This window comes from Micromys minutus (genome assembly GCF_963924665.1).
Source record: "Micromys minutus genome assembly, chromosome: 1".
NCBI classification, from domain to species: Eukaryota; Metazoa; Chordata; class Mammalia; order Rodentia; family Muridae; genus Micromys; species Micromys minutus.
The window spans coordinates 99,851,995-99,876,767 of NC_137969.1; the positions used below are offsets into that span (position 1 = coordinate 99,851,995).

General features: G+C 50.5%; 2 protein-coding genes across 4 annotated transcripts; one reads left to right on the forward strand and one right to left on the reverse strand.

The window, feature by feature from the left end:
* Positions 1–1,593: 1,593 nt before the first annotated feature.
* EIF4E1B (eukaryotic translation initiation factor 4E family member 1B) lies at positions 1,594–16,715 on the reverse strand (the record flags this gene model as incomplete). The annotated part of the gene is made up of 7 exons (XM_080937207.1): positions 1,594–1,708; positions 1,976–2,115; positions 2,236–2,349; positions 3,129–3,192; positions 3,745–3,840; positions 4,118–4,308; positions 16,707–16,715. 7 exons carry the CDS (start codon positions 16,713–16,715, stop codon positions 1,594–1,596), a joined length of 729 nt encoding a protein of 242 aa, XP_080793333.1.
* Positions 16,716–17,765: 1,050 nt separating this feature from the next.
* Positions 17,766–24,207, forward strand: SNCB (synuclein beta; the record flags this gene model as incomplete). Of its 3 annotated transcripts, XM_080921230.1 has the most annotated exons (5): positions 17,766–17,886; positions 20,506–20,547; positions 20,679–20,801; positions 23,642–23,727; positions 24,077–24,207. In XM_080921230.1, 5 exons carry the CDS (start codon positions 17,766–17,768, stop codon positions 24,107–24,109), a joined length of 405 nt encoding a protein of 134 aa, XP_080777356.1. The 3 variants fall into 3 exon arrangements, with proteins under 3 accessions (XP_080777356.1, XP_080777357.1, XP_080777358.1); XM_080921231.1 differs by lacking the exon at positions 20,506–20,547; XM_080921232.1 differs by lacking the exon at positions 23,642–23,727 and having other exon boundaries at positions 20,679–20,797; positions 24,077–24,109.
* Positions 24,208–24,773: the final 566 nt, after the last annotated feature.

Consider the following 24,773-nt stretch of genomic DNA (forward strand, 5'->3'; position numbering starts at 1 on the left):
TCCCCGCAGCCCCGCCCATTCCCCCACACCCCCTCTATGTCCTAGCCAACCTGTTCTCGAGCCCCGCCCTAAACTAGGTTCCGCCTCTGATCCGCCCCAGACCTCGCCTCCAACCCGCCTCAGTCCTCCTGGAGCTCCGCCCTACTCAGCCTCACTTGTGAGCCAAGGTCCGCCTCCTTGAAACCACGCCTCAGACATTTTTTTCAGGTTCAGCAAGCCTTACTCCTCCCCAAGACCCTGCTCTGGGCTAGGCTTTGGCTACACTCCAGCCACTGAACGTCTTTCAACCACCACCTCTGAGGAGTCCCCACCTCTTCTCCACAAAAGCTCCCCAAGTCCTCCAAAGGCTCCAGATGAGCTAACTGACAAAGCTGGTGAGCCAAGTGTGATGAAGACCGTAGATCTCTAGTCTAAGGCTCATCCTCCAGGAATAAGCGGTTGGGGATAGTGGATCCAATGAGCATCCACATACAGTAGAGTTGATACAAACAGGCTAGAGTGCCACGCCTGTTCCGTTTTGCCTATTTCTACAGTAGCCCCCTGTCCCATACCAACTTGGGCTTTCTCTAGTTTCCTTTGGTACCTGGGACTCACCGGAGTTCTTTTGAGGCAAAACAGAATAGGGCAGATCCAGGTTTAGATAAGCCTGATCTTAAAACATTTAGATTCCAAGTTTGTTACAAAGTGTTTATTTAGACCAGATACAAAAAGGGCCTTAAGCATCATTAGCGTCAAGTGGACCCCTTCTAACAAAACCATGGTGAAGCCCAACTCTCTCTGTAATCTCTTCATGGAGTTAAGGTTTATCCATCCCATCATTGCAGCAGGAGGAGAGACACAGAACCCACAGGACTGTTTCCAGACGAAAAGGCCATGAAGGGCATTCTCAGTCCCCAATGCCTACATAGCTTTACACAAATGCCCATGTTTTCCCTCTAACCTACTCCAGTACTTGAGGGGAGGGAGGGGGAGGGAGGAAAAGACCCAATCATAACTGGTCCAGGGAAGGGATAGGTTTAGGATGGCTACCCAAGATCTGATGAGGGCAACCCATAATGCGCCTTTAAGCAGTGCCCACGGAGAACTGAACTCCACCCCTTACTATCAGTGGCCTGGAACCCTTCTCCAAGACAGATGAGCCTGTCTCAGGCCACCTAGGATTCTGCGGTCCTTGTTTGGCAGGGTTAAGCCAGGACTTTGCTTCACCCTGCCTTTAGCCAATGGCCACATGCAGGGCTAGCGATGGAGAGTTTAAAAGTATTAGCCAGGTGCCACAAGGCCTAAGCTGCACCCCCCCCCCAAAAAAAAAAAAAACATGCTGAGGACATTATTATGGACACAGGTACAATGGTGAGCTCCTGCCATCCCAGTTATGGAGGCTGGGGCAGGAGAATGGCTTAAACCCATAAATACAAGGCCAACCTGAGCAAGAGGTAAGCGCTTATCTAAGGAGTGGTGCTTAGATGAGTTCCAAGAAGAGGTAATGAACCAGGCCGTCCATCCCAAGCCCTGCCCCAGCATCCACAGTGCAGTCTTCCCTGTCCACCAAACAGCAGGAGGAGGGTGCCCAGTGAGTCGTGGCTGAAGCCTGCCTCACACCACAAACTTGTTCTTGGCTAAAGAGTTGCTCTTGGCAGCGGTGTCTGCATGGGCCTGGTACCCAATGATGGTCTTCGGAGAGAGGCCCAGGTGCTCTTTGTATATTTGCCTAGTGTAGGAGACAGGGCAAGATGGCGGACATAACCCAGGCCCCGTTCTTTCGTTCAGATTATCTCCCCGGTTCCAGCTCCAGCCTCGCCCGTTTTTTATGTCTTACTTAGAGATAGACCAGTACCCCTAGTAGAATCCCCTAAGCGAAATTGAAGACTTTCATTTAAAAAAAAAAAAGTTTGGGTCTAAAATTATCCAAGTGGATGGAAGGAAGGATTGCCAGTCTGAAGGGTTTGGGGTCCCCCCACGAGGACAGGACCCTCACCCAATGTGCATCACACCAGCTTTGTTCTCCGCTTCGCTTGTCCACAGGGCAATCTTGTCCCCCTTGGAGCGGATGTTGACAACAGCCCCGCACACCTCCTCACTGTATTCCTCAAAATTCTCCCCAAGCAGACACAGCAACTGGGCCCAAAAGAGGAATGACTAAGTGCCCTGGCTTGTATACAGGGTCCACCCCACCAGCTTTGAGACCACCGCCCTCCTAAGGCCCATGCCTGTACCCCTTCCCCTTCTGTTACTCACAGTCTCCAACCACAGCCGGTCCAGTTCAGTGTGGCGCTGTTGTTTGGCAAGACTGAGGAGCCAGCGGCCACCCCTCTTGTTTTTGTTGTCTTCCCACATGGGCTGGATGCCTTCCTGTGGGGAGGGGCAGATAAATTGCCTCCCCTTTGTCTAAAGGGAAGTGTCCAAGCTCCTTCTGCATGGGCCTTAATTAGTCTTGTTTCTCTTACCTACCTCCTCTCTGTGCACAGCAGGTACCACCTCTCCAACCACTGAGCCATCCAACCATACAGGCCCATTCTGAGACCACCCCTCCCCTCCCTTGCCCGCAGCCCACTGAGCCCCGCTGTGGCCACCTTTTGTGACCATCTTTATGTGCTTGTCACCTTTACTGAACAGGATTAAGGTGCCTCTGCGTCTGAATTTCTTTTCTTTTTTTTTTTTTAAAGATTTATTTATTTATTTTATGTGAGTACACTGTTGCTGTCTTCAGACACACCAGAAGAGGGCATCAGATCCCATTACAGATGGTTGTGATCTACCATGTGGTTGCTGGGAATTGAACTCAGGTCCTCTGGAAGAGGAGTCAGTGCTCTTAACCGCTGAGCCATCTTTCCAGCCCTGGGTCAGAATTTCTGTGGGCTAGGGTAGGTGATACCAGCTTGGCTGTGTGTGGTCTGCAAACGTCAGGCAGAAAGAAGACACCTGGAGCGATCTCAAGATGTTGATGGTAGTACTTCCAAGGTTAGACCAAACATAAGGAATGCCCCTCCCCCCCTCAACGCACCCAGCACATGCTAGTTTAAAAGCCAGGCCAAAACCCTGGACTTCATCCTTGAGGCATCCGTAGCTGCCCACGCCCCAGTCATCCGTGTAGGAAAAACCCTGGGATCAGTCCCTGGAGCAGAGTTTACCTTGAACATGGCATAGTCACAGCCAGAGGAGAGCTTACTGGCCAGCTTGATATGGCTGTACATCCTGGAAAGACCCCACCCCCACACAGAGTTTCAAGGCTTTGCAGCACATGGGTCACCTGACCCTGCCTTTCCAGCTTCTCCCTAAACCTGGCTTCCAACTACCCACTTCCTCCCCCCCCCCACACACCCCAGAAGAGCCCTGCCACCTAGAATCCCTTCTCTGGTGACATCTACATCATTAAAGCACTCCAGCTGGGCCTCCTTCCTGGGTGAGTGTGGCCTCTTTCAGCTCTTGGCACACACACTAAGGCAGCAGCCTAATCCTTGCTATAGCTGAGCCAAATTTCTAGAGAGGAAGAAACCTGGTTAGAGCCACAAAGGCACAGAGTAGCAGAGCCCACATCTATTTCTTCCAGACCCTGGGGTTCTCCTTAAGCCCCAAGAAGCTTTCAAGGGGTGGCCATGGCTTGGCAAGACTCTACCAACCCTTAGCTCCCAGCAAATGTTGACAAGGCCCCAAGAAGGTGACAGGCTATGATGCCTTTGACACCACCCCCCACCCCCCCCCCCCCCCCCGCCGCCAACCTCAGAGCTCCTGAAGGCAGACACTCACGCCCAGAAGTCCTCCACAGTGTTAAACTTGGAGACTAGCTGCAGATTTTCCTGCCAGGCCCGGCTTCGGTCATTCCTGAAAAACCACAGAACCCACCTAGGGAACAGGAGATAAAGGGTCAACGCTCTGCAGTGTCCAAGCCTGCAGTGCCCGGGCTGCCAAGTTTGTAAAATAGGAAGTGAGATTAGAAACACACAGTCCCCACAAGGTGGGCGAAGTCAGTTATCCCTATGGGCTGGGTGAACGAGTATTAAACCTTCAGCCTCCACTGGGATAAGTCCACCTAGTGCAAGGCAGAATCCAAGGTCACAGGCAGCCCAGGAGGCACAGAGGCTGGTCTCTCAGCAGGACAGTATTCCTGTGGCCTCCCTACCTATACTGAAGGGGATGTAGCTCATTCAGGACCTCGGGTGGATGTTCTTTGTGGTCCTTCCTTCTCGGAGTCTTAGGGGATCCAGGCAGGTTTCTGGCTTCTCCTCCTTGGATTATCTCCCCTGTTGTTTCTGATGGCTTTTCTTTCACCACCTGCTGCTCCTCAGCTCCTCCATCCTCAGCTTTGTTCGTCTAACCAGAGAAAGAAAGAAGAGTGACCTGTAACCAGACAGTGGCAGCGCACGCCTTTGATCCCAGCACTCAGGAGGCAGAGGCAGGCGGATCTCTGAGTTCCAGACCATCTTGGTCTAGAGAGTAAGTCTCAGGCCAGCCAGGGCTACATAGAGAAACCCTGTCTTGAAAAATCAACAAAAGTAACTTGTAAGCCCTGGTTCTGGCTGACCCCTGGTCCCCCCCCCCCCCCACTGTTTGCACCACTGCTCTGGGAAAAGCAGGTAGGTAGACTCACAACCTCGGAAGTGGCCATGACAAGACTCAAGGCTCCACCAGCAATGTAGAGGCCCACAGCTCCCTGCTTTTAACCGCCAGAGAACCCAGCCCCACCTGGGCAGACAGGTGAGTAGAGGAATTGGTGCAAATGGGGTGGGGTGGGATAGGGAGCTGCCAGTTGGAAGGTGATTGTTCATCACTCTGCACAACTGTGTCAAGAAAAACCTGCCCCCAGGCAAAAGGTGAGACTCAGAAGTAAGGGGTCAACATTTGGGGTCTGCTCTTAGGGTATTTGGGGCCTGTTCTAGAAGCAGACTGTCCTAGGATAACAGAGGTAGCAGCAATTTACACACACAAATACACACACACACACACACACACACACACACACACACACACACACACACACATACTCCAAGCTCTGTTCTGTTTACACTCTCTAAGTTTGTGCTCTCAATATTAACCCGTGGTATTTATCTGGCTCTAGAAGCAGCTGAGTTTGTAAAGTAGCAACTAGTAAACAAGACCATACAGGCCTGTGATCCTTGCCTCTGGGAGGTACGGAATTCAGGGCTAGTACCAAGTACAGAGCGAGATGTAAGAGAACTTATCTTCACAAAACAAAAGGTTAACCATTTGCTAATGTTTAGGGACTGGGAGAGATTTGCATTTAAAGCTCCATTCCTGATTTGTTGAGAATTTAGAGGGTTTGGTACCCCAAGGCTTTCTATCTTGTAGAGCCCCCATCCATTGTGTGGTTGCCCTCTGCACTGGCTGGTTTTGTGTCAACTTGACACAAACTGGAGTTATCACAGAGAAAGGAGCCTCCCTTGAGGAAATACCTCCCAAAAAATTCAGCTGTAAGGTATTTTCTTGATTAGTGATCAAGGGTAGGAGGGCCCATTCCATTGTGGGTGGTGCCATTGCTGGGCTGGTAGACCTGGGTTCTATAAGAAAGCAAGCTGAGCAATCCAGGGGAAGCAAGCCAGTAAGTAACCTTCCTCCATGGCCTCTGCATCAGCTCCTGCTTCCTGACCTGCTTGAGTTCCAGTCCTGACTTACTTTGGTGATGAACAGCAATGTGGAAGTGTAAACAGAATAAACCCTTTTTATTCTCCAACTTGCTTCTTGGTCATGATGTTTTGTGCAGGAATAGAAACCCTGACTAACACCCTCCTTGCCTCTTCCCCCAAAACATTCATCTGAGTGTTCTTCGCCTGGATGTCACTGGTCAGGCACAGTGGCACAGACACTCAGCATGTTAAATCCTTTCCTATGCTGACTCACATTACTGAACCCGCGGAGCCTCATTCCCCTCAGCTCGAATATCAGGAGGTGGATATACGACTCAGAACGTGAGGTCCAGAGATTAAGGCCTGGCTCATTGCTCAATGGGTATCAGGTGAGAGCTCTCCCTGCGCAGGGGGAAAGAACCAACTTGGAACAGAGAGACAAGAGACTAAGCGTTGCAGCCTCTCATGATCTTAAATGTTATTCAACCTCCTCTACAGAGGGGCGCAGTTATCAACCCACATCTCTAACCACACGGTGGTACCTGGGGCATATGGCTAGGTACTGGCATGCAATAAGGAGCACCAGATGTGTGGGTGGAGCTGAGCAACCCTGGGCTCCAGCCCTGGGTTCTACCATTTTTTTAAGCCATACCCTCTGTGCTGGAGTCTGATGGGGACTCGTCTGTAACCTGCACAGAAAAGTCAGCACGTTTCTAGGAGAAATAATGGGAGGAGATCAAGTCTAGGATCTGACTAAGCCTTAGAGTGGAGTGGGTCTTTTACGTATGGATCATAATTGGCTCCAGGGCTTGTAAAATGGGCTGCTGGGGGCTGACACCATGGCTTAGCAGGTAAAGGCACTTGCCACCAATCCTGAGGATCAGAGTTCAGTCCCTGCAACCTACATGGTAGAAGGAAATCAGCTTCCTTAAGTTGCCCTCTGACCTTCCTACGTTTGTGTGTGTGTGTGTGTGTTCTGAAGACTTGTGTTTCTGAATAGTTTATCTGGCTCACACTTCACAAGAATCAGTCTTCTGTGTCTGGGAAGGCACTGCCCGCATTTTCATGGACCAGAAAGCAGAGAAAGGCAAACACACTCAGCTGTCTTCGACCCTTTTCTTCACCTGTGACCCGAGCCTAGCCCACAGAGCGGAGCTTCCCACGTACAGGCAGCCTTTCCCCCCTCAGCCAGTCTTCTCTGGAAATTACTTCACAAACACACCCAAAGGTGTACGTCACTACAGCCCTGGGCACAGATGCTTTTATTCCAACTAAATAATCAAAATTAACCAAAATTAAGCTGGACATGATGGTCCGTGCCTTTAACCCCAGCACTTGGGAGGCAGAAGGAGAATCTCTGTAAGTTCCAGGCCAGGGTAGTCTACAGAGTGTCTACAGACAACCAGGGCTACACAGGGAAACCTTTAGGGGGAAGGGGGCAGGGATTAACAACTGCAGTCAGTTTCTCAGGCTGCTGCAGGAGGCTGTAACCGTGAAAATAATTGAAGACACTCGCCAGGATGTCAGTGTGTGTCAGATGGAAGGAACAGCAAAGAAGATGGACAGGTGTTACGTCTAGAAGTATTGGAAGAGGAGGACAGCAGTCCACTGCCATCTCAGTGACCTGCAACAGTAAGTGTCATTGAGTGTGCTTGCAGATCTGCAGTTTGGGCAGTACCTGTGGGGTCAGCTCATCTTTGCTCCAAAGCAAGCTCAGGGCTGAGGGCATCTGTCACTCACGTGGGGTAGCTAGAGCAGCTGTATGCAGAAGCCTCAGCTCTGTGCGACTGCTCATCTCTCACAGTGTGGTGGCTGACATCCCCAGACACAGGAAATGGTTGCTGCCAGACTCTTAAGGCTCAGGTCTGAAAGTTGGCTCAACCCCAGGCCTGCTATGTTCCCCTCAACTACCAGGAAGGACCCAGATTAAAGGCAGGGACAGAGCCCTTCAATGGAGGAAGCCAGGCAGGCTAATGCTATGGGTCTGTATTTAGTACAGTAAGGGAACAACAGCTCTCTCCAGGACTGGGCATGGTCTCAATTGCATCAGAGCTGTGGCCCTTTTCTGGCACAGGATGGCTTCTAGGCATAACACGACCTTCTACATTGTCCAGCCTGGACTGTGGTGACTAAGGAGAGGCACTAAAAGCCAGTCCCTGGGACTGCTGGGAATCTGGCTCTAAGCCAAGGTCAGCCTGGCCTATCTTCCCAGAGTAGCTCACTGGGGCTGATAAGCTGAGGCTCTTGAATCCCAGTTCTGCTCTGAAATTTCTTTCCTTCTTTTCAAAAACTTTTACTTTGTTTCCGTCTGTGCTTTTGGTCGGTCAGAATCAGACTGTGAGCCTTTTGTTTAGCAAGCCTGAGCCATTTAGTATTCTAGTTCCTCTATGAAAAGCATCCCTCTCAGAGTTTCTTATCCTTTGTCAGTTTGCCTGTGAGTGTCCTAGAACCAAGGGCCTGTATGGCATACACAAGCCAGCAGAAAGAGGCAGGAAAACCTGAACTAAAGTCCTTTGTCTGATGATGACAATGACCCACCATTACAAGGAGAGTCATGGCTAGAGAGATGGCTCAGTGGTTAAGAGCACTGGCTGCTCTTCCAGAGGTTCTGAGTTCAATTCCTAGAAACCACATGGTGGCTCACAACCATTTGTAATGGGATCCAATGCCCTCTTCTGGTGTGTCTGAAGACAGCTGCAATGTACTTATATAAATATAATAAATAAATCTTTTTTTAAAAAGGAGAATCGTGTGCCTTGTTGATGAGAGTCTGTGCGATTGTGAACAGGGAGACATTCGTGAACTAGGGGATGAAAGAATTGGCTCAACGGTTAAACGCACTTGCTTCAACCAAGAGAACCAAGGTTTGATTTCCAGTACACATGTAGCTAACAGCTGTCTTTAACTCTAGTCCAGGGGATCCAAGACCCTTTTCTGGTCCCCACAAGTACCCCTGCATGCATGCAGTGCACATACATATACGCAGGCAAAACACTCTCATACACTTAAGATATAAATAAGTAAGTCTTTGTAGAAAGACATGTCAGGTAGCTGAGTAGCTGGTGGTGGTGCAGACGTTTAATCCCAGCACTCCAGAGGAGAGGCAGATCCCTGAGTTCAGGACCAACCCGCTCTACAGAATGAGTTGCAGGACAGCCAGGGCTACACAAAGAAACTCTGTCTTGAAACACCCCCCAAAAAAGTCAAGGACATTTTTTAGCATACAGTAATGAACTGAACACCTGGCTAGTTGCTTTCATCAAATAGCCAGCATCTTTAGGGAAAAAAAAAATCAAAGTTCTAAATTTTTCAATCTAGTTAAGATTTTTATTTTTTAATTTATTTATGTGTCTGTATCTGTGCACATGTATGTGGGTATCCAAGGAGGCCAGAAGGGAGCATCAGGTCCCTAAGAGTTATAAATAGCAAGTGCTCTTAACTACTGAACCATCTCTCCAGACTCAAGTTGCTTTATTATTATTTATTATTATTATTATTTTAAATTACATTACATTTGTTTTCAAGTTTTTATCATTTATTATTCATTGGTTTTGTGTGTGTGTGTGTGTGTTTTAGTTACTTTTACATTATTATAAAGAGACATCATGACCAAGGCAATTTATATAAAGAAGCATATAATGGAGATGTATTGTTTCAGAGGGTAAGTTCGTGATAACCAGAGCAGAGAGCATGGTAGCAGGTCAGCAGGCATGGTGCCGAAGCAGTAGCTGAGAGTTTACCCCTAATCCACAAGCATGAAGTATGAGAGAGCTAACTGAAATAGGCTACACTTCTGAAACCTCAAAGCCCACCTCAGTGTCACACTTCTTTCAATAAGGCCACACCCTCCCAACAGGCCACACCTCCTAATCCTTCCCAAACAATTCTACCAACTGGGGGGGGGGGGGCAAACATTCAACTGCATGAACCTATGGAGGCCATTTTCATTCAAACCACCAGTGTGTGTGTGTGTGTGTGTGTGAGAGAGAGAGAGAGAGAGAGAGAGAGAGAGAAGAGAGAGAGAGAGAGAGAGAGAGAGAGAGAGAGAGAGAGAGAGAGAGAGAGAGAAAACAACTTGGTGGAGTTAGTTCTATTTTTTTTCTGCCATATGGATTTCAGGGATTGAACTCAAGTTGTCAGGCAAGAAAGCACCTATATCCACTGAAACATCTCACTGGCCATACATTTACTTATTAATTGATGCATTTATAGTGGAGATTAGTGTAAGTGGGTGAACATACCACAGCACACAGGAAGGGGTCGGAGGACAACTTGTGGCAATCAGTTCGCTCTTCCTACCATGTAGGTCCTAGGGATCAGACTCAGTCATCAGGCTCAGCAGCAAGTGTCAGACAGTCACCGGGAAGAGTTTTGTGATGCTCACTAAAAGGATTTCTGTAGTGGCACCGGGACTGGCACTAATGCCGAACTGTGGGACTATTTTCCCCCTCACTTAGAGGAGGGCCTGGTGCTTAGAAAGTTAAGAAAATCTCCAACGGCTGAGACAGAAGGAAAGAGCTCGCAGGCCTTTCACAGTTCCAAAGAGGTGGTGGGGTATGTCCATGATCCTGGCAGCATCACATGCTGTTCCCTGCAGATTCCTCTTCAGGTTCATCAGGAGGGTTACAGAGTGTCTGTGCCTGCTGGTTTTGTGTCAACTTGACCCAAGCTCCAGTTATCACAGAGCAAGAAGCCTCCCTTGAGGAAATGCCTCCATGAGATCCAGCTCTAAGGCATTTTCTCAACTAGTGATCAAGGGGACAGGGGAGGGGGCAACCAATTGTGGGTGGTGCCATCCCTGGGCTGATATTCCTGGGTTCTATAAGAGAGCAGGCTGAGCAAGCCAGGGGAAGCAAGCCAGTAACATCCCTCCATGGCTTCTGCATCAGCTCCTGCTTCCTGACCTGCTTGAGTTCCAGTCCTGACTTCCTTTGGTGATGAACAGCAATGTGGAAGTGTAAGCTGAATAAACCCTTTCCTCCCCAACTTACTTCTTTGTTGTGATGTTTGTGCAGGAATAGAAAGGACACAAGGAGGTCGAAAGGCCTTCTGTTTGGGTGTTGATACCTTTATCATGCTGAAGTAACAAAGAGTCCTGATTTCTCCCACACAGGCTGTGTGGGAGTGTTACTGCAAGAACCCTACTCCCCAACTGCAAGTCCAGCTTGTAGACAGTGGCTAAGCATCTACTTTGGTTGCTCCAGGAAAAGGACAATGTTCATCTTCATCCTTAGTGTTGTTGTGAGTAGTCCTCTCAGGAAGTAGCCTCCTCTGTCCTGAAGCCAGATAATTCTTCTCAGGGGACCAAAAAAAGCAATCTGCTTGGGTCTTTCTCTGTGTTTCTTTCTCTGAAACAGAAGCAACTCCATTTTCCTTATCTCTTGCCTTGTCCTCATCAGAAAAGGGCCAGTAAAGGCTCTGCACCTGGATATTTCTACTATCCATTCCTTTGGGTTTTATTTCTTCTTTCTTTCTGTTTTTACTACTGTTCTAAACAAAAGTACCCCAGTTCTAGGAAATCGTCTTTCTGGAGATGGGTTATCTACCTTATTTTATCCATTCGGACCTCACACAGGAGAAGGTCTTCCGTGAGCCCCACGTCCTGTTCTGAAATGTTTCTGTCTGCTTATTCCTCTCCTTGTGCCGTCCCCACACCAGATAAGCCCCACCAGCTCTGACCACTCTCCTTGCTTTTGATCTTGCCTCCTTATAAACGTTCCTTGTGTGTCTGATATTGATCTGATAGTTTAACTTTTTTGTTTAAGACCTTCCTGGACAACCAGAATGTAAGCCAAAGTTTAGGTTTAAGGCCAGTATGACCCCACCTCATCAGGTCCATGAGTGTGGTCCTCCAGCAGGCCAAATTCATTCTGCCTCATCCTTTGCTTTTGAAGTTACATCTCTCCCCTTCCTTCCCTCCCTCTCCCATACCTCTTTCCCTCCTTTCCTCCCTCCATGTCTCATAGTCCATGCTGGCCACAGGTTCAAACTTGCTAGGTATCTGAGGATGATCTCAAATTTGGATGATCTTTCTGCCTCCACCTGTGTGCTGGGATTGCAGGTGTGTGCCACCACCCCTTATTTATAAGGTACTGGAGATGAACCCCAACACCCCATGTATGCTAAGCCATCCCTCTATCTTCTGAGCTATACTTACAACCCCAAGTGCTGTCCCCTGGCACTCTTCAACCCAGCCCTCCTTTTATATCCTTCTTAGCATTGAGAACTGCTTACTGAACTATCCGTCAGCAAGTAGAACACCCACTTGAGCCGGACAGATAGATCACCAATGGCAGACCAAAGACAACTTCACTGTGTCCAGCTCATGAACTAATGGGTTTATTGGGCTTATCTACAGGAGGATGGGTAGCCCTCCAAACAGCCACATTATGGAAGAGCACACCACACCCGCCACAACATGGGTGAAAACTCCCCAACTAACCTTCCACCTACTATTACTGTCAGGCTCCAGAGACTACAAGAAGACCATGTATAACTGGGAACATGGCAGAGAGAAAATCACTATGTCTGGTGAGCCCATCCCCATCTTCCCTGACACAAGAAAATGTTAATAGGCCCAGGCTTGGGAGGGTCTTGGGAGTACTGTTCTGATTTTGAGGTGGCAATAGCCAGGTTTTGCTGAGAAAGCTATGCCCCACAACACAACATGTCAGCTCTGCTGTGTAGGCTCTCTGCAGAACACAGTTTTCTCTTTGCTCTGGGGAGTCCTTGAGTACTCTTAGTTGGGTTTCACTTCCATGAAGAGACCATGACCAAAGCAACTCTTATAAAGGACAACATTTAATTGGAGCTGGCTTACAGCTTCAGAGGTTCAGTCCATTATCATCAAGGTGAGAGCATGGCAGCATCTGGGTACAACCAAGCAGACATGGTGCTGGAGGAGGACCTGAGAGTTCTGCATCTTGATTAGGAGGTAGCCAGGAGAAGACTGTCTTCCAGGCAACTAGACAGAGGGTCTGAAAGCCCACTCCCACAGTGACATACCTCCTCCAACAAGGTCACACCACCCAATAGTGCCTCTCCCTGGGGGAGCATTCAAACCACCACAGGTTCTTTTTACCTTCTCCACTTTACCTCTTCATACACAGCCTAGGCCTGAGCATCTCTGTCATACAAATGGTGATCCCTCTATCCCTGCGCTAAAACTCGGGAAAGCAAACCCAGACACTGGTGTGAAGAATCCTGAGGTGTCTCCTGGTGACTCGGAATCAGACCTCAGCCACCACCCATGCCCAAGAGCTGTTTTCTCCCCACAACAGCAGCAACTACAAAATGAAAGTGAAGATCAGCCATGGTGGTCCAGACTTGGGATCCCAGCACTCAGGTATAGATGAGCAGGAAGATCACGAGGCTCAGAAAAGCAAGATCCCATCGCAAAGAAGAAGGAGAGAAGAACGGGAAAAACAGAGAAGAGTGAGCCCCCATCTCCTGTGTTCACACACTGCTCCCCGTGTTTCTGGCCCTCCTCTTCTGGGGTGTCCTCTCTGGCTTCATGCTCTTTGCTGTGGACACTCTGACCAGTGGCCGCAAGCTCTCATGGCAGTGCCTGTGCCCACACCACGAGGGGCTGTGCCCTTAAACCAACTTAAACAATAGGAATTTTGACATTTAGTACATCCTTTTAATCCCAGCACCCAGGAGGCAGAGGCAGGTGAATCTCTGTGAGTTTGATCCAATGTGGGCTATAAAGTAAGACCCTTTCTCAAAACAAAACCACAACCCCCTCCCTGCAAATCATCCCATGTCTTCCTGTGTCCTGTTCTGAAGCACAAACAGCTGTTTGTCTCTGTCTCTTCCCTTCTCCCTCTTGACCTACTGTGGTGGTTTAAATATGTTTGGACCAGGGAGTAGTACTGTTTGGAGGTGTGGCCTTGGAGTAGGTGTGTCATTACGGGTGTGGGCTCTAAGACCCTCTTCCTCACTGCCTGGGAGTCTGCTAGCAGCCTTCGGATGAAGATATAGAACTCTCAGCTCCTCCTGTACCATGCCTGCCTGGACACTGCCATGTTCCCACCTTGATGATGATGGACTGAACCTTTGAACCTGTAAGCCTTCCCAAATTAAATATTATTCTTATATAGAGAGTTGCCTTGGTCAAGGAGTCTGTTACCAGCAGTAAAAATCCTAAGACACCTGCTTTCCTGTGTACTTCATCTTACCAGTACCTGCATTCAGAATTCTGTTTGGGGAGCCACAGAAACTCTGACCAGTTCATCTAATCATCTAAGGCATCTACAGCTAAACACCAAGTGGCCCCATCTCTGAGAAGACAGAAAGTTTCACAGAGACTGTGCAGCTTGAAGTGATGCTGAGCCCACTGCCTAGCAGGCCACAAGGGCTTTCCAGACACCAGGGCTGTGGTCAGTTGCTTACTCTGTCAGTGCTGGACACTCCAGGAAGAGTGACATTACTGCCCATGGTCACTAGAGTGGCCAGTGTCAACACCACCACCCCTCCCTCATCAGAACAGACCCCTGCATTCCCTGCTGAGACCAGTCTCCGGCTACATGTGCCAGTCATGTGTCCTTCATGTAAGAAAGCTAGGGTAGCAGATGTTGGCATTGTCTGTTTGTATAGGGGGAAGGGGTAAGCTCGGCCTCAGAAGGTAGTAAGTCCCCAAACACAGGAAGGGGCAGTTTAGATGTCGTGAAGCCACATGTCTCCCAAGCTAGAGAAAATAACCAAGCAACACAAAGAAGAAAGACAGAGAAACAGAACTGTCCATCCTGGTCCAGCCCTTTTCTGCCTACTTCCAGGGCAATTCAGTTAGTGTTGTGTGGCTGTCATTAGAGTTCTGTCTTTCTCTGGTGATGGATTCCTGGGTATCCTCAGACATTGATTCCAGGACCCACAGCAGACACCAAAGTCAGTGGATGCTCAAGACCTTCATATAATGGTGTGACAATGCATAGAGGTTGCACCCCACCTTCTGAAGATCCGAATCATCCTAGAGAACGTCTAAGACCCGACACAGCGCAGTGCTAGGTAACTGCTACTTAAAAGATAACAACAAACAATTGTGTTCAGCATAGCTAGTGTTTATGCAGTTTTCCTTCTTATTTGAATTTTGTTTTAAAATTTCAAAATTATGTATACGTGTATAGGTCTGCTCACATGAGCACACTCCACAGGCATGTGGAGACCAGAAGATTCCCATGGAGCTGAAATTACAATGGGTGGTGAGCAGCCTCATGAGGGTGCTGGGAATTGAACTCTTATCCTCTGGAAGAGCAGGGAATGGGCCATCTCTCCAGCTGGTCTTCTTGATTAGTTGTTGGTTGAGTCTAAAGTTGCAGAACCCTTTGATAGGGAAGGTCAAGTCTATGTGTATATTTGTATGGAACACATCTATATGTAATACAAATAGTTTGTAATAAATACCTATAGTGTGTACATATACACTTACATATTTAATATATACTAATACTTATATATAATAAAAATATTGATATATGTAAAGCTATATTCTTACATATAACTTGTTAAATATATAAGCATGTATACTGGCTGGTTTTGTGTCAACTTGACACAAGCTGGAGTTATCACAGAGAAAGGAGCCTCAGTTGAGAAAATGCCTCCATGAGATCCAGCTATAAGGTATTTTCTCAATTAGTGATCATGGGGGAAGGGCCCAGCCCATTGTGGGTGGTACTGTTCCTGGGCTGGTAGACCTGGGTTCTATAAGAAAGCAGGCTGAGCAAGCCAGGGGGAGCAAGCCAGTAAGCAGCACCCCACCGTGGCCTCTGCTCCTGCTTCCTGACCTTCTTGGGTTCCAGTCCTGACTTACTTTGGTGATGAACAGCAATGTGGAAGTGTAAGCTGAATAAACCCCCTTTTCCCCAACTTGCTTCTTGGTCAAGATGTTTTGTTCAGGAATAGAAACCCTGACTAAGACAGTGTGTAATATAATTTTCTATCAAAATTAGCTTGCTCAACACCTACAATCTTTGCACCTGCTTCTCACTAATGCCATCTCGATTCATTAGTGTGTTGGTACATGGGGGTCTGGCTCATGCCTCCTAATCTCATCACACTGTGCCACTGGGCAAAAATGCTATCAGGAAGTATAAGAGGATGCTTAGAATGTGGTGAGAGTTTTCTACAAGTGACCATCCCTGACCATCAGCATGCACACAGGAGAATAGAGTCACAGGGTGAGTTCCTAGAAGGGGTGCTGCTGATCCAAAAGGAGACACTGCCAAACTGGCCTTCTTATAGCCTGTGCCAACTTACAACTCTGCCACAGCCATGAGCATTTCCCCGCCCAGGTCCTGCTGTCTGCCACTGGTACACCTCACCTCTCAAATGCCCAGTGCCTTCGTCTCTGTTATACCCTTAGCTTAAAGCGCTCTTCTGATCTTGTTCCCTTACCCATTGCAAGCCCCAAATGAAGTGTCACCTCCTTTTTACTTCGTTCCCTGATTCCCTGAGCTGCCAGGGCCCCTTTTATCTGGGATTCTACACCTGCGTGGGCATAATCTTTTCATAGAACTGACTGAGGTCCTGCTGTGCATCTGGAATCCTGGGGTCATAGCCATAGTGTCCTTGTCTGGGTCCTCTTCAGCACCTGTACCTAGGTTGCACCGCCTCCTGACTGCCCCTCCGTGTGGTGGTGCCTCTGAGTCTTTGCACTTGAGGGTACAATTCTGTGGATCTCGCCCTCACCTGTCTAGGCCTACCTTGTTGTTTCTCCCGGATCTCTCCCAGTGGTTTCTTGGAAAAAATCTTCACTGCCTCAAGTCCATTTCTTACACCAGCATTTCTCTGTCTTCCTAACTCCTCTCACAGGCTGAAGCAACCCTGTGCGGTCCCAGTGTAGATATTTATTTTGTTTCCTGCCTCTCATCTCTGCCAGGAGCACATACACGCAGCATCTCCCTTAGATGTGAACCCTGCTTTTCTTTAGTACCGTTTCTATCCTCGAACCTGCACCACCCATCCAAGAACTGCCTAGACAGGCATTGATTCCCTTCTTGGTTCTTCAGAAGAGGAACCTGGCGTTTCAAAAGGCGAGGTAGGCAGTTCAAGATCCCACAGTTACTAACAAGCCCATTCGAATCTATCTGAACTCCCAGCCAACCGCATCATTTCTTCCCCAGTCCTCACTCGCCGCATTGCCCCCTCCCACCCTCCTCAAACACTACACGTCTCCAGCACTAGGGTCCCTGGCTCCACGTCAGAGGCCCCTCCCCTGGAGGCTCGACTGCTCTGGGGAGATGTCACCCTTCCCGCCCCCTGTCAGTCAGGCGGAGGGGGCGGTGCGGCCACCAGAGGGGGGTGCTGAGCTCAGAGCTGCCGCAGCGTCGGAGCGGGAGCGGGAGCGGAGCCGGAGTGCGCGAGTAGCATTCTTGGTAGCAGAGCCTCCAAGGCCGAAGCACTGCTGCACTCCAGCTCGAGGAGGGTGACTCAAGAGCCTGACCACGCCAGGACCCCACTGGCCCCGAGCCCACCCCTGTCCGGCGTAGCCCAGCACCGTGCGTCTGCTCGCAGTAGCCGCCGCCGCTGCCACCACAGCTCCATCCCCCAGCCCGGCCCCGAAACCCAGGTGAGGCTCCGGAAAGGGGACCGAACTGGGAATCAAGAGGAATCCGGGGTAAGGTGTGAAACGGGATGGATGTTGCCCTAGAGAGAAACGTGGGCACAGAGATAGAAAGCTTGAGCAGGCGCGGGCAGGTGTACTGCAGGATGCGTGTGTCTGTTCCCTCTGATGGCTACAGTCTGGGTGGACGTGCGGACGTGCGCCCGTGCCCGTGTGTCGAAGTGTCCACGCGCTTCTGAACGCCCGGTGTTCTGTGTGTGCACGTGAGCATGTCCGTGGTGTGTGTTTGTATGCAGACCGTGTGACTGTTGTGTGTACAGACAGGCCCCGGGGTTCTTTCCGAGCCTAGCTTCCGGTTCTGCGGGCCTGCAGGTTGCAGGTCTCCGGATAACTGAGGTCCTGGCCCCTCCCGCGTCCCGGGGTTTCAAGGACGCTAGGACTCACCGCAGCATAGCTCTGAGGCCTAGAGATGGGGAGTAAAGAGGGTAGAAGGGGGCCTCCGGTCCAGAAGCGCGCCAAGTCTAAAGAAGGGAGGGAGGGGGCACCAGGTCCCCCGGGAGGGCCCGGGTGAGGGTGCAGAGCCTGCGCCCCAGCACTTGTGTGTTCGCCCTCCCTAGGCCGCCAGGATGGACGTGTTCATGAAGGGCCTGTCCATGGCCAAGGAGGGCGTTGTGGCTGCAGCTGAGAAAACCAAGCAGGGGGTCACCGAGGCGGCAGAGAAGACCAAGGAAGGCGTCCTCTACGTCGGTGGGCAAGGGGCTGCAGGGCTGCAGGGCTAGGTGTCTTCTGAGGGTACCAGGAAGGGTCCTCAGAATGATTGAGGGGTCTGGGCATGAGAATATGAGTCAGCAGATGGGCGAGGTCAGTAGGGGTCACTGGGGACACAGCCAGTCCATGGAATTGGGAGGTGGGGACAGGATGGGAGCTAGTGAAGATGGTGTTCAAATGAAAGACCAGGGGCCTCGGTGGTGAGCTCTCCAGAGTTTCCTTTTTCTTATCCCGTCATCACTATTAATAGTGACCTGGTGGGGAACCTTCACTTGAGGCCAAGTGCAGTGAGATGCCGTAGCATCTAACAATCCCGAGCTATCCCACAGATTAGCGACACTGGAGCTCTCTATTAACCACACTGCCCAAGGTCACACACAGCTGCTAAAGCCCAAAGCCCGGGTATGAATCCTGCTGGACAGCCCCACCTTCCCTGGATATTGGCGGGCTCTCTCCAGCTACCAACACCCCCCCCCACACACACACAGCCTGTGGTTTTACCTTGGCAGTCTCTCCAGTTCATCCTCCTGACAGCTGGCAGGGACAAAGGTCAGGAGGTTAATATCTCTCACCCAAAGTGTGAAAGGAGTTTGTAGGGCTATTTGCATAAACAAAAGGGTTGGAGGCGGGAGTTCCATGACTTGTTTCCGAGCTCAGACCATAGGTCAGGCGGGGCTTGCTCTTGTGGAAAAGATATAAAAGAGCTGAACAGTTTGCCCAAGGTCATTTGCAGGCTTGGGTTGTGATCATTAAGAACGTACCGAGCGTTGAGCATCATGTAGATGCTCAGAGGACATGAAGCCATGATCTCCTCATGGCAAGGCGCAGCATTTCAGGGGTAGATCTGACATCGGGCAGCAAGTGTGGGGATCATTTGGAGAAAGAGAGCAAAAAAGGGGGGGGGGGCTGGCAGGCAGTGCGCAGGAGCAGCCCTGAACACTAAGGAGCCTGGAAAGGCAGAGGGGCAGGATGCAAAGACCGCAAAATGGACTGAAAAGCAGAGGGCAGGAGTCCTGCTGGAAGAAGAGCTCAGATGGGCAGTCAACAACCAGTCCATTAGAAGACCTTGTAGGCCAGTGGAAGCATCCTTGTGATTGCTGTTAAAGGTTCCTGACATGATCCGACTAGTTCAGAACAATCCATCCGACCTTCCGGGACAGAGCAACTTGCAGGGAGGCCAGGGGGCATTGCCACCTGAGACTAGAGCAGTAGTAATTAAGTCTAGCAGTAGTGTGCCTGGAGTCTACATCAGCCTAGCCAAGGCCCTGGCCTCTCTTCTTTACCCCTCCCCCTTCCTTTCCCTCCTCAAACCCCTGGGACCACATTCTCATCTCTCTGCTAATAGGTTCTGCCTCTCCCAGCCATGGTCTCTTTCCCCTTGGTAGGTGCTTCCTCCCTTCTTCCTTTGCCCAGGGATCTCTGTGTAGTGTCCTCAGCTCCTATAGCCTGGCATGAGCTACCTGTCATGTCTACTACAGCTTAAGTTCTCGGCATGGTTTTCACCATACATACCTGGTGCCCTGGTTCTCAGGTGGAGTCTTACCTGCCTGCTTTTGGTTCCTCCTCCCCAGTCTCCTATTAGAATACCCATGTGTACCCCATGTCTCAAGCCCCAGGCAGTGTCCCCACCTCTTGCAGTCCCTAGAGTCTAAATATTTTTTCCCTACTGATAAAAGGACAGAGAGTGAGCCGTTGACCCAGGCCTTGCATACAAAATGTGCAAATGGTCTGCTGGTGAATGAATGGTGTGCAGGGAGACTCTGTCTCTTGTGCCTCTAAATTCTTGTTGGCCTTAGCTTTGTGCACACTTCATCCCAACCTAGTCTCACCCTTACCTCTAGCTAGCTTAGCCTCATTCCCTCTGTGGTGGCCTTAGCCTCAGCCTTTGGTTGCTAAGTCTCCCCATGACAGATTCCCCAGACCCTGGAGGATACATACCCTGTAGTCAGAACTTCTTGCCTCTTCCAATGCTACCACACTGCCCCTATAAAGACCCAGCCAGTGGCACTAGTGCCTTCTACAATCTGAATATCACCTTTAGCCTCACCTGCACCTAACGTTCTCCACTTTAGCCAGAGGAGAAGCTGGCCCTTGTTTGGAGGAGACAGACAAGCAGAAATGAAGCAGGGGACAGGTCATGGGGCCATTCCTCCCAGCATCACTGTCTCCCATCTTGGGCTACACAGTAGCTGGGATCAGGAGTCTCAAGTGGACCTAGAATGCTCACCTAGCCACTAACTGCAGGGCCCTTACTGTGTGTGCTCCTGTTTTCTGACTGTGAAGAAAGAACAACACCCCGCCACCATCACAGCCCTAATGGTAAACCAGGAGATGCTAAGAGCTTTGCCCTAGTACTCAGCCAGCCTCCACTGGGAGGGTGTAGGTACTGGAGCAGGGGAGCAGAGACCTAGGGAAGTATGTGTAGGGACTGAGTATAGTTAGCATGGGGGTGAAAGCTGTGGTGTAGGGGTTCAAGGGGGGGTTCAGGGGACTCATTGCTACCTGGGTCTTCTGCTTACTGAATAGCCCCAGTGTTGGGTTGTAATCTCTGTTCCCTGTGTTCAGACTCTTTAACTATACTCCTCTTTCTTCCTATAGGAAGCAAGACCAAAGAGGGAGTGGTACAGGGTGTGGCCTCAGGTACCAGACCAGTCCCCATGCTTTATGGGGGTATGGGGCATGGGGACTCCTGAGGCTTCTGTGTGGGGTTGTCCCTGGAGATGTGGGGGTCTCGTGACACTGAACCCTCTCCAAACCCCTCCCTGCTCCAGTGGCTGAGAAAACCAAGGAGCAGGCATCGCATCTGGGAGGAGCTGTGTTCTCTGGGGCTGGGAACATTGCAGCAGCCACAGGCCTCGTGAAGAAGGAGGAGTTCCCCACAGACCTGAAGGCAAGTGCCCCCCCTCGCGTGTCATACATACTGGGCACGCATGCCTGCCGTCGTCCACTCCACCTCCACTCCTCAGCCTGGGGTATGAGCTTGCTTGCCTCCCTTTCTACAAGTCTATATACGTTCAGCTAAAAGTGAAGCCGTGGGGAGGCGTCTATAGGTGCCATGTGAAGGGACTGAGAAGGGGCTGTCAGTGCATAATCCACTTAGCAACATGACCCCAGTCATTCCTGACCATGTCTGCACACACCGCTGCTTGTTTGTTGACTTGCCCATGTCAGTGAAGATTTGTTCCCGGTGGCTCCACAGTGGGCTCCATGCATGCTACCGAGACAGCGAGAGCACAGGGCAAATCCAGCCAGTGGATATGATGCTGTCAGACAGACATATATGTGTATGCAGTGAAGAAGAGAACACTGTGGTGGGGTTTGTGGGGGACAAATACTGTGACAGGTCTACTTGAGCCCGGAGAGGTTTCCTGGGAAGTGCCATTTGAGGTGACATTTAAAGGATGAAGGAGAGACGGCTCTGAGGTGTCCCAGAACTGTATTCCAAGCAGTTTTGAACAGGAGACACAAAGGTCCTGGGGCAGAAGTAAGAAGATGAAGTACACAGGGGACCTTAGTGCTGCAGTTCCAGAGACCACACCTTGAGAACTCCAGAGATAGAAAGTCTGGCCTGCAAACAGTGGATGCTGCATGATCAGGTCAGCAGTGAACACAGGGCATACCAGGGCTATACAAGCCTCATCTTATGGGAGTGGAGAGATGGCTCAGCAGTTTAAAGCACTTGTTGCTCTTGCAGAGGACCTGAGTAAGGTTCCCATCATTCACATTGTATCTCATAGCCAGCCATCTGGAACTCAAGTTCCAAAGGATACAATGTCCATCTGTAACTTAAGTTCTAAAGAATACAGTGTCCTCTTTCCTCTTTAGGTGCCAGGCATGCATATGGTGCCCAGATATACTTGTGTGCCACATAGACACACATAGATGACAAGCACTTATACGGATAAAATAAAAATACATCTTTTTTAAAAAATAGTATAGAATAGAGTTTATCCAGGGCATGGTGAGGGGAATTGAGAGGCGAAGAGAGAAAGAGTGTGGAGGGGAAGGGAGAAGTAGGGGCGGGCCATGAGCACATTGGAGAGGGAGGGTGAGCAGGAGCAAGAGAAGAGAGCAAGAGCACAAAATAAATCTTTTTAAAACACTGCTTTAACTTCTCCTGCCTCCCCCCCCAAAAGAAGGACACTTTAGAAAGGGATCTCCCAGTAAAACCAACAGCCATTTCAAGACACAATTTCTGCACTAAGCATCTTTGAAGACCCTTATCCTAGCCAGGCCTGCATGAGGCAGTGGAACATGGCTAGTTCACGAAGGGAGTGTCTCCCCAGACGTTTGCATCTTATGTGCTCACTTAGCTTCCTTCTGCGGAGGTCTTGCCTACCCCACCCACATACCCACCCACCCACCCATGGTCCAGGGGTACCTGCTTCCTGACTCCCATCCCCACAAATTGGTTGTGTGCCTTTTAATCTCATGTGCATGTCATCTCGAGGGGAGCACGCTCTTCTACAGTCTGTCTTTCCTACTCTACAGCGTGACATCTAAGACTGCCACTGTCTGAGAATGGAGAAAGGTGACTCTCCATTCCTGTAGGGTGGTGCTCCACTGTGGGAGCTCCATTTCCGCTGGGCCGTGCTCCACATGCTCAGAGCATCCTATTGTCCTGTGTCTATTTCCAAAAAAAGGGGCTCGAGTTGGAGTTTATTTAGGGACGGGGTGCTGCAGATTGAGCCCAAGGGCCTTTAGCATGCCAGACACTCATTCTAGCATGAAATATACCTTCAAGGTCTTCAGCTGGGACTTCAAGCACTGTATCTTTCCTGGGTTCCAATCACAGCTGGGTAATTTGGGACAAAGTGACATTTGTCCTTGCTTTGGTCATCTCCACAAAGAGAGGAATGAGCCACCATCCTCATTTACCGGAGGTCTAAAACTCAGCACCCACAGAAGCAGCAGCAGCCTCAGACAATACTCCAAGGGGCTAAGGCAACTGAAAGTGCCAGCTTCTCAGTACCACAGCTCCAGGGTGCTCCTAGTCATGTGCCTGCCCACATGTGGCCTTCTACAGCCATGCATATACCCCATGTTATCATGTGTTTTCACATATGAGCTGATTTGCAGGTGGCCAGCCATGTGTCTAGCAGACCTCTACATGCATGCTCATTGGTCTGCGCCCATCTGGGCAGCAGATGCAGGGGGGAGGGGAGAGTCTTAGCTCACACATCCAAGCAACACCATGAGCTGTTGCTTCCAGCTTATCTTAAAATAGCTACAGTGAAGAAATCAGGCCAAGCTCAGCCCTGGGGGAGGGAGGGATGGGTGGAAACCGTGGAGGGAACCACACAGAGCCCCTTTCCAGCCCCATACCTGAGCCTCCCGTTCTTTTCTGCCCTGGAGGAGAGCTTCCAGAGATCTCTCCTGGGTCCTATAGTCAGTCTGGCACTTTGCACATAATCGGGGGAGCTGTGTGCTGTCTCTCCATCTATCCAGTCTCAGTGATGAGGTAGAGGCTGTCAGGTGGTGGGCTGAGCAGCACAAAGCACTCTGCTCTTTCTCCACGACAGCTTCCCCTGATAATTGGCTGGGAATTCACCATTCCCAGGTCAATCTCACCTCTCACTTCTAAGACCTCCAGATAACTCACCTAACCGTTCCTGGCACTGCCAAGCCACCCTAGTCTATCCCACTCTTCCGAGCAGCCAGTTGCACACCGTCATGGAATTTTAAGGGCTGTCCGGCTGCCCACAAAGTCCTGCTCTTCTCTGTTCACAGCCAGAGGAGGTGGCCCAAGAAGCCGCGGAGGAGCCCCTGATTGAGCCTATGATGGAGTCTGCAGGGGAAAGCTATGAGGACTCACCCCAGGTGAGGGGGCAGCAGGGCTGGGGGAGGGGCACCCCTGAAGACTGAAGCCACCCCTATCTAGGTGGGTAGTCTCTAGCATAATAAAATCAGGCTGGGGGAGGGGCTTCAATAACTCATGGTCCAGGAGGCAGAAGTAGGGAGCAGAGAAAAGATGGCAGATGATGTCTAACACCAGGCCCCCAGGCACAACTGCCTTGGAATGTCTCAACTGGCCCCAACGCCACGTTTCTCCCTGACCAGGGGGCGGGACAAATATTGTTCCTCTTTGATGATGAAGGCAGGCTGCACTTGACCGCTCATTCTCCAACCCTTTGTGCTCTCTTCTGTTCTACCCCTCCCTCTGATGCAGGAGGAATATCAGGAGTACGAGCCAGAGGCGTAAGGGTCCAGGAGGACCCCCGCACCAGCAGCACAATTCCTTCCCTGTCCCAGCCCCATTCCTCACTCCCTAGAGCCAGGGCTGTCCTTCTACCTTTTTCCCCCCAAACACGAGATCTTCCTTCGGCTCCGAGGCTCTTCCTCAGGGCCTGTGTTAGTGTCTGCCCTGCCCTTCCGTTTGTCCTACCTGCCCGTGTTGATCCCTGAGGCGTGAACTGGAGTCGGGCGGAGAGGTCCGGCTGGGAGCCCCGCCCTACCAGTGTTGCCCTTCACCCTCCATCTGGTCCAGTGTCTGCTAGGATGTAGCATGTTCTATGTATTTTTAAACCAAGATGGGAAAACTATGGCTCCTTCCCCATCCTAACAGAGGTTCTCCAAGGGGCCCCCCGGGCAGCCCCAATTCGACCCCTAAAATGTTTTGTTTTATTTTTTTTAACCCAAACAAGGAGCCAGGTCGTGCCATGACCCCTCCCTCAGCCCGCTGGGTCCGAGCGCGGGCGTCGTATGTTGTGATTGTGGCATGGAGAGTCCCCCCCACCCACCGTGTGAGCGTGTCCCGGGTGGGCGGCCAAGCCGCTCCCCAGTGTGTCCATGAATAAAGCCAATCTGTCTGTAGCTGGCGCCGCCTAAGCAGGACTGGGCTTCTGGGCCCCAGACTGCCCCTTCGC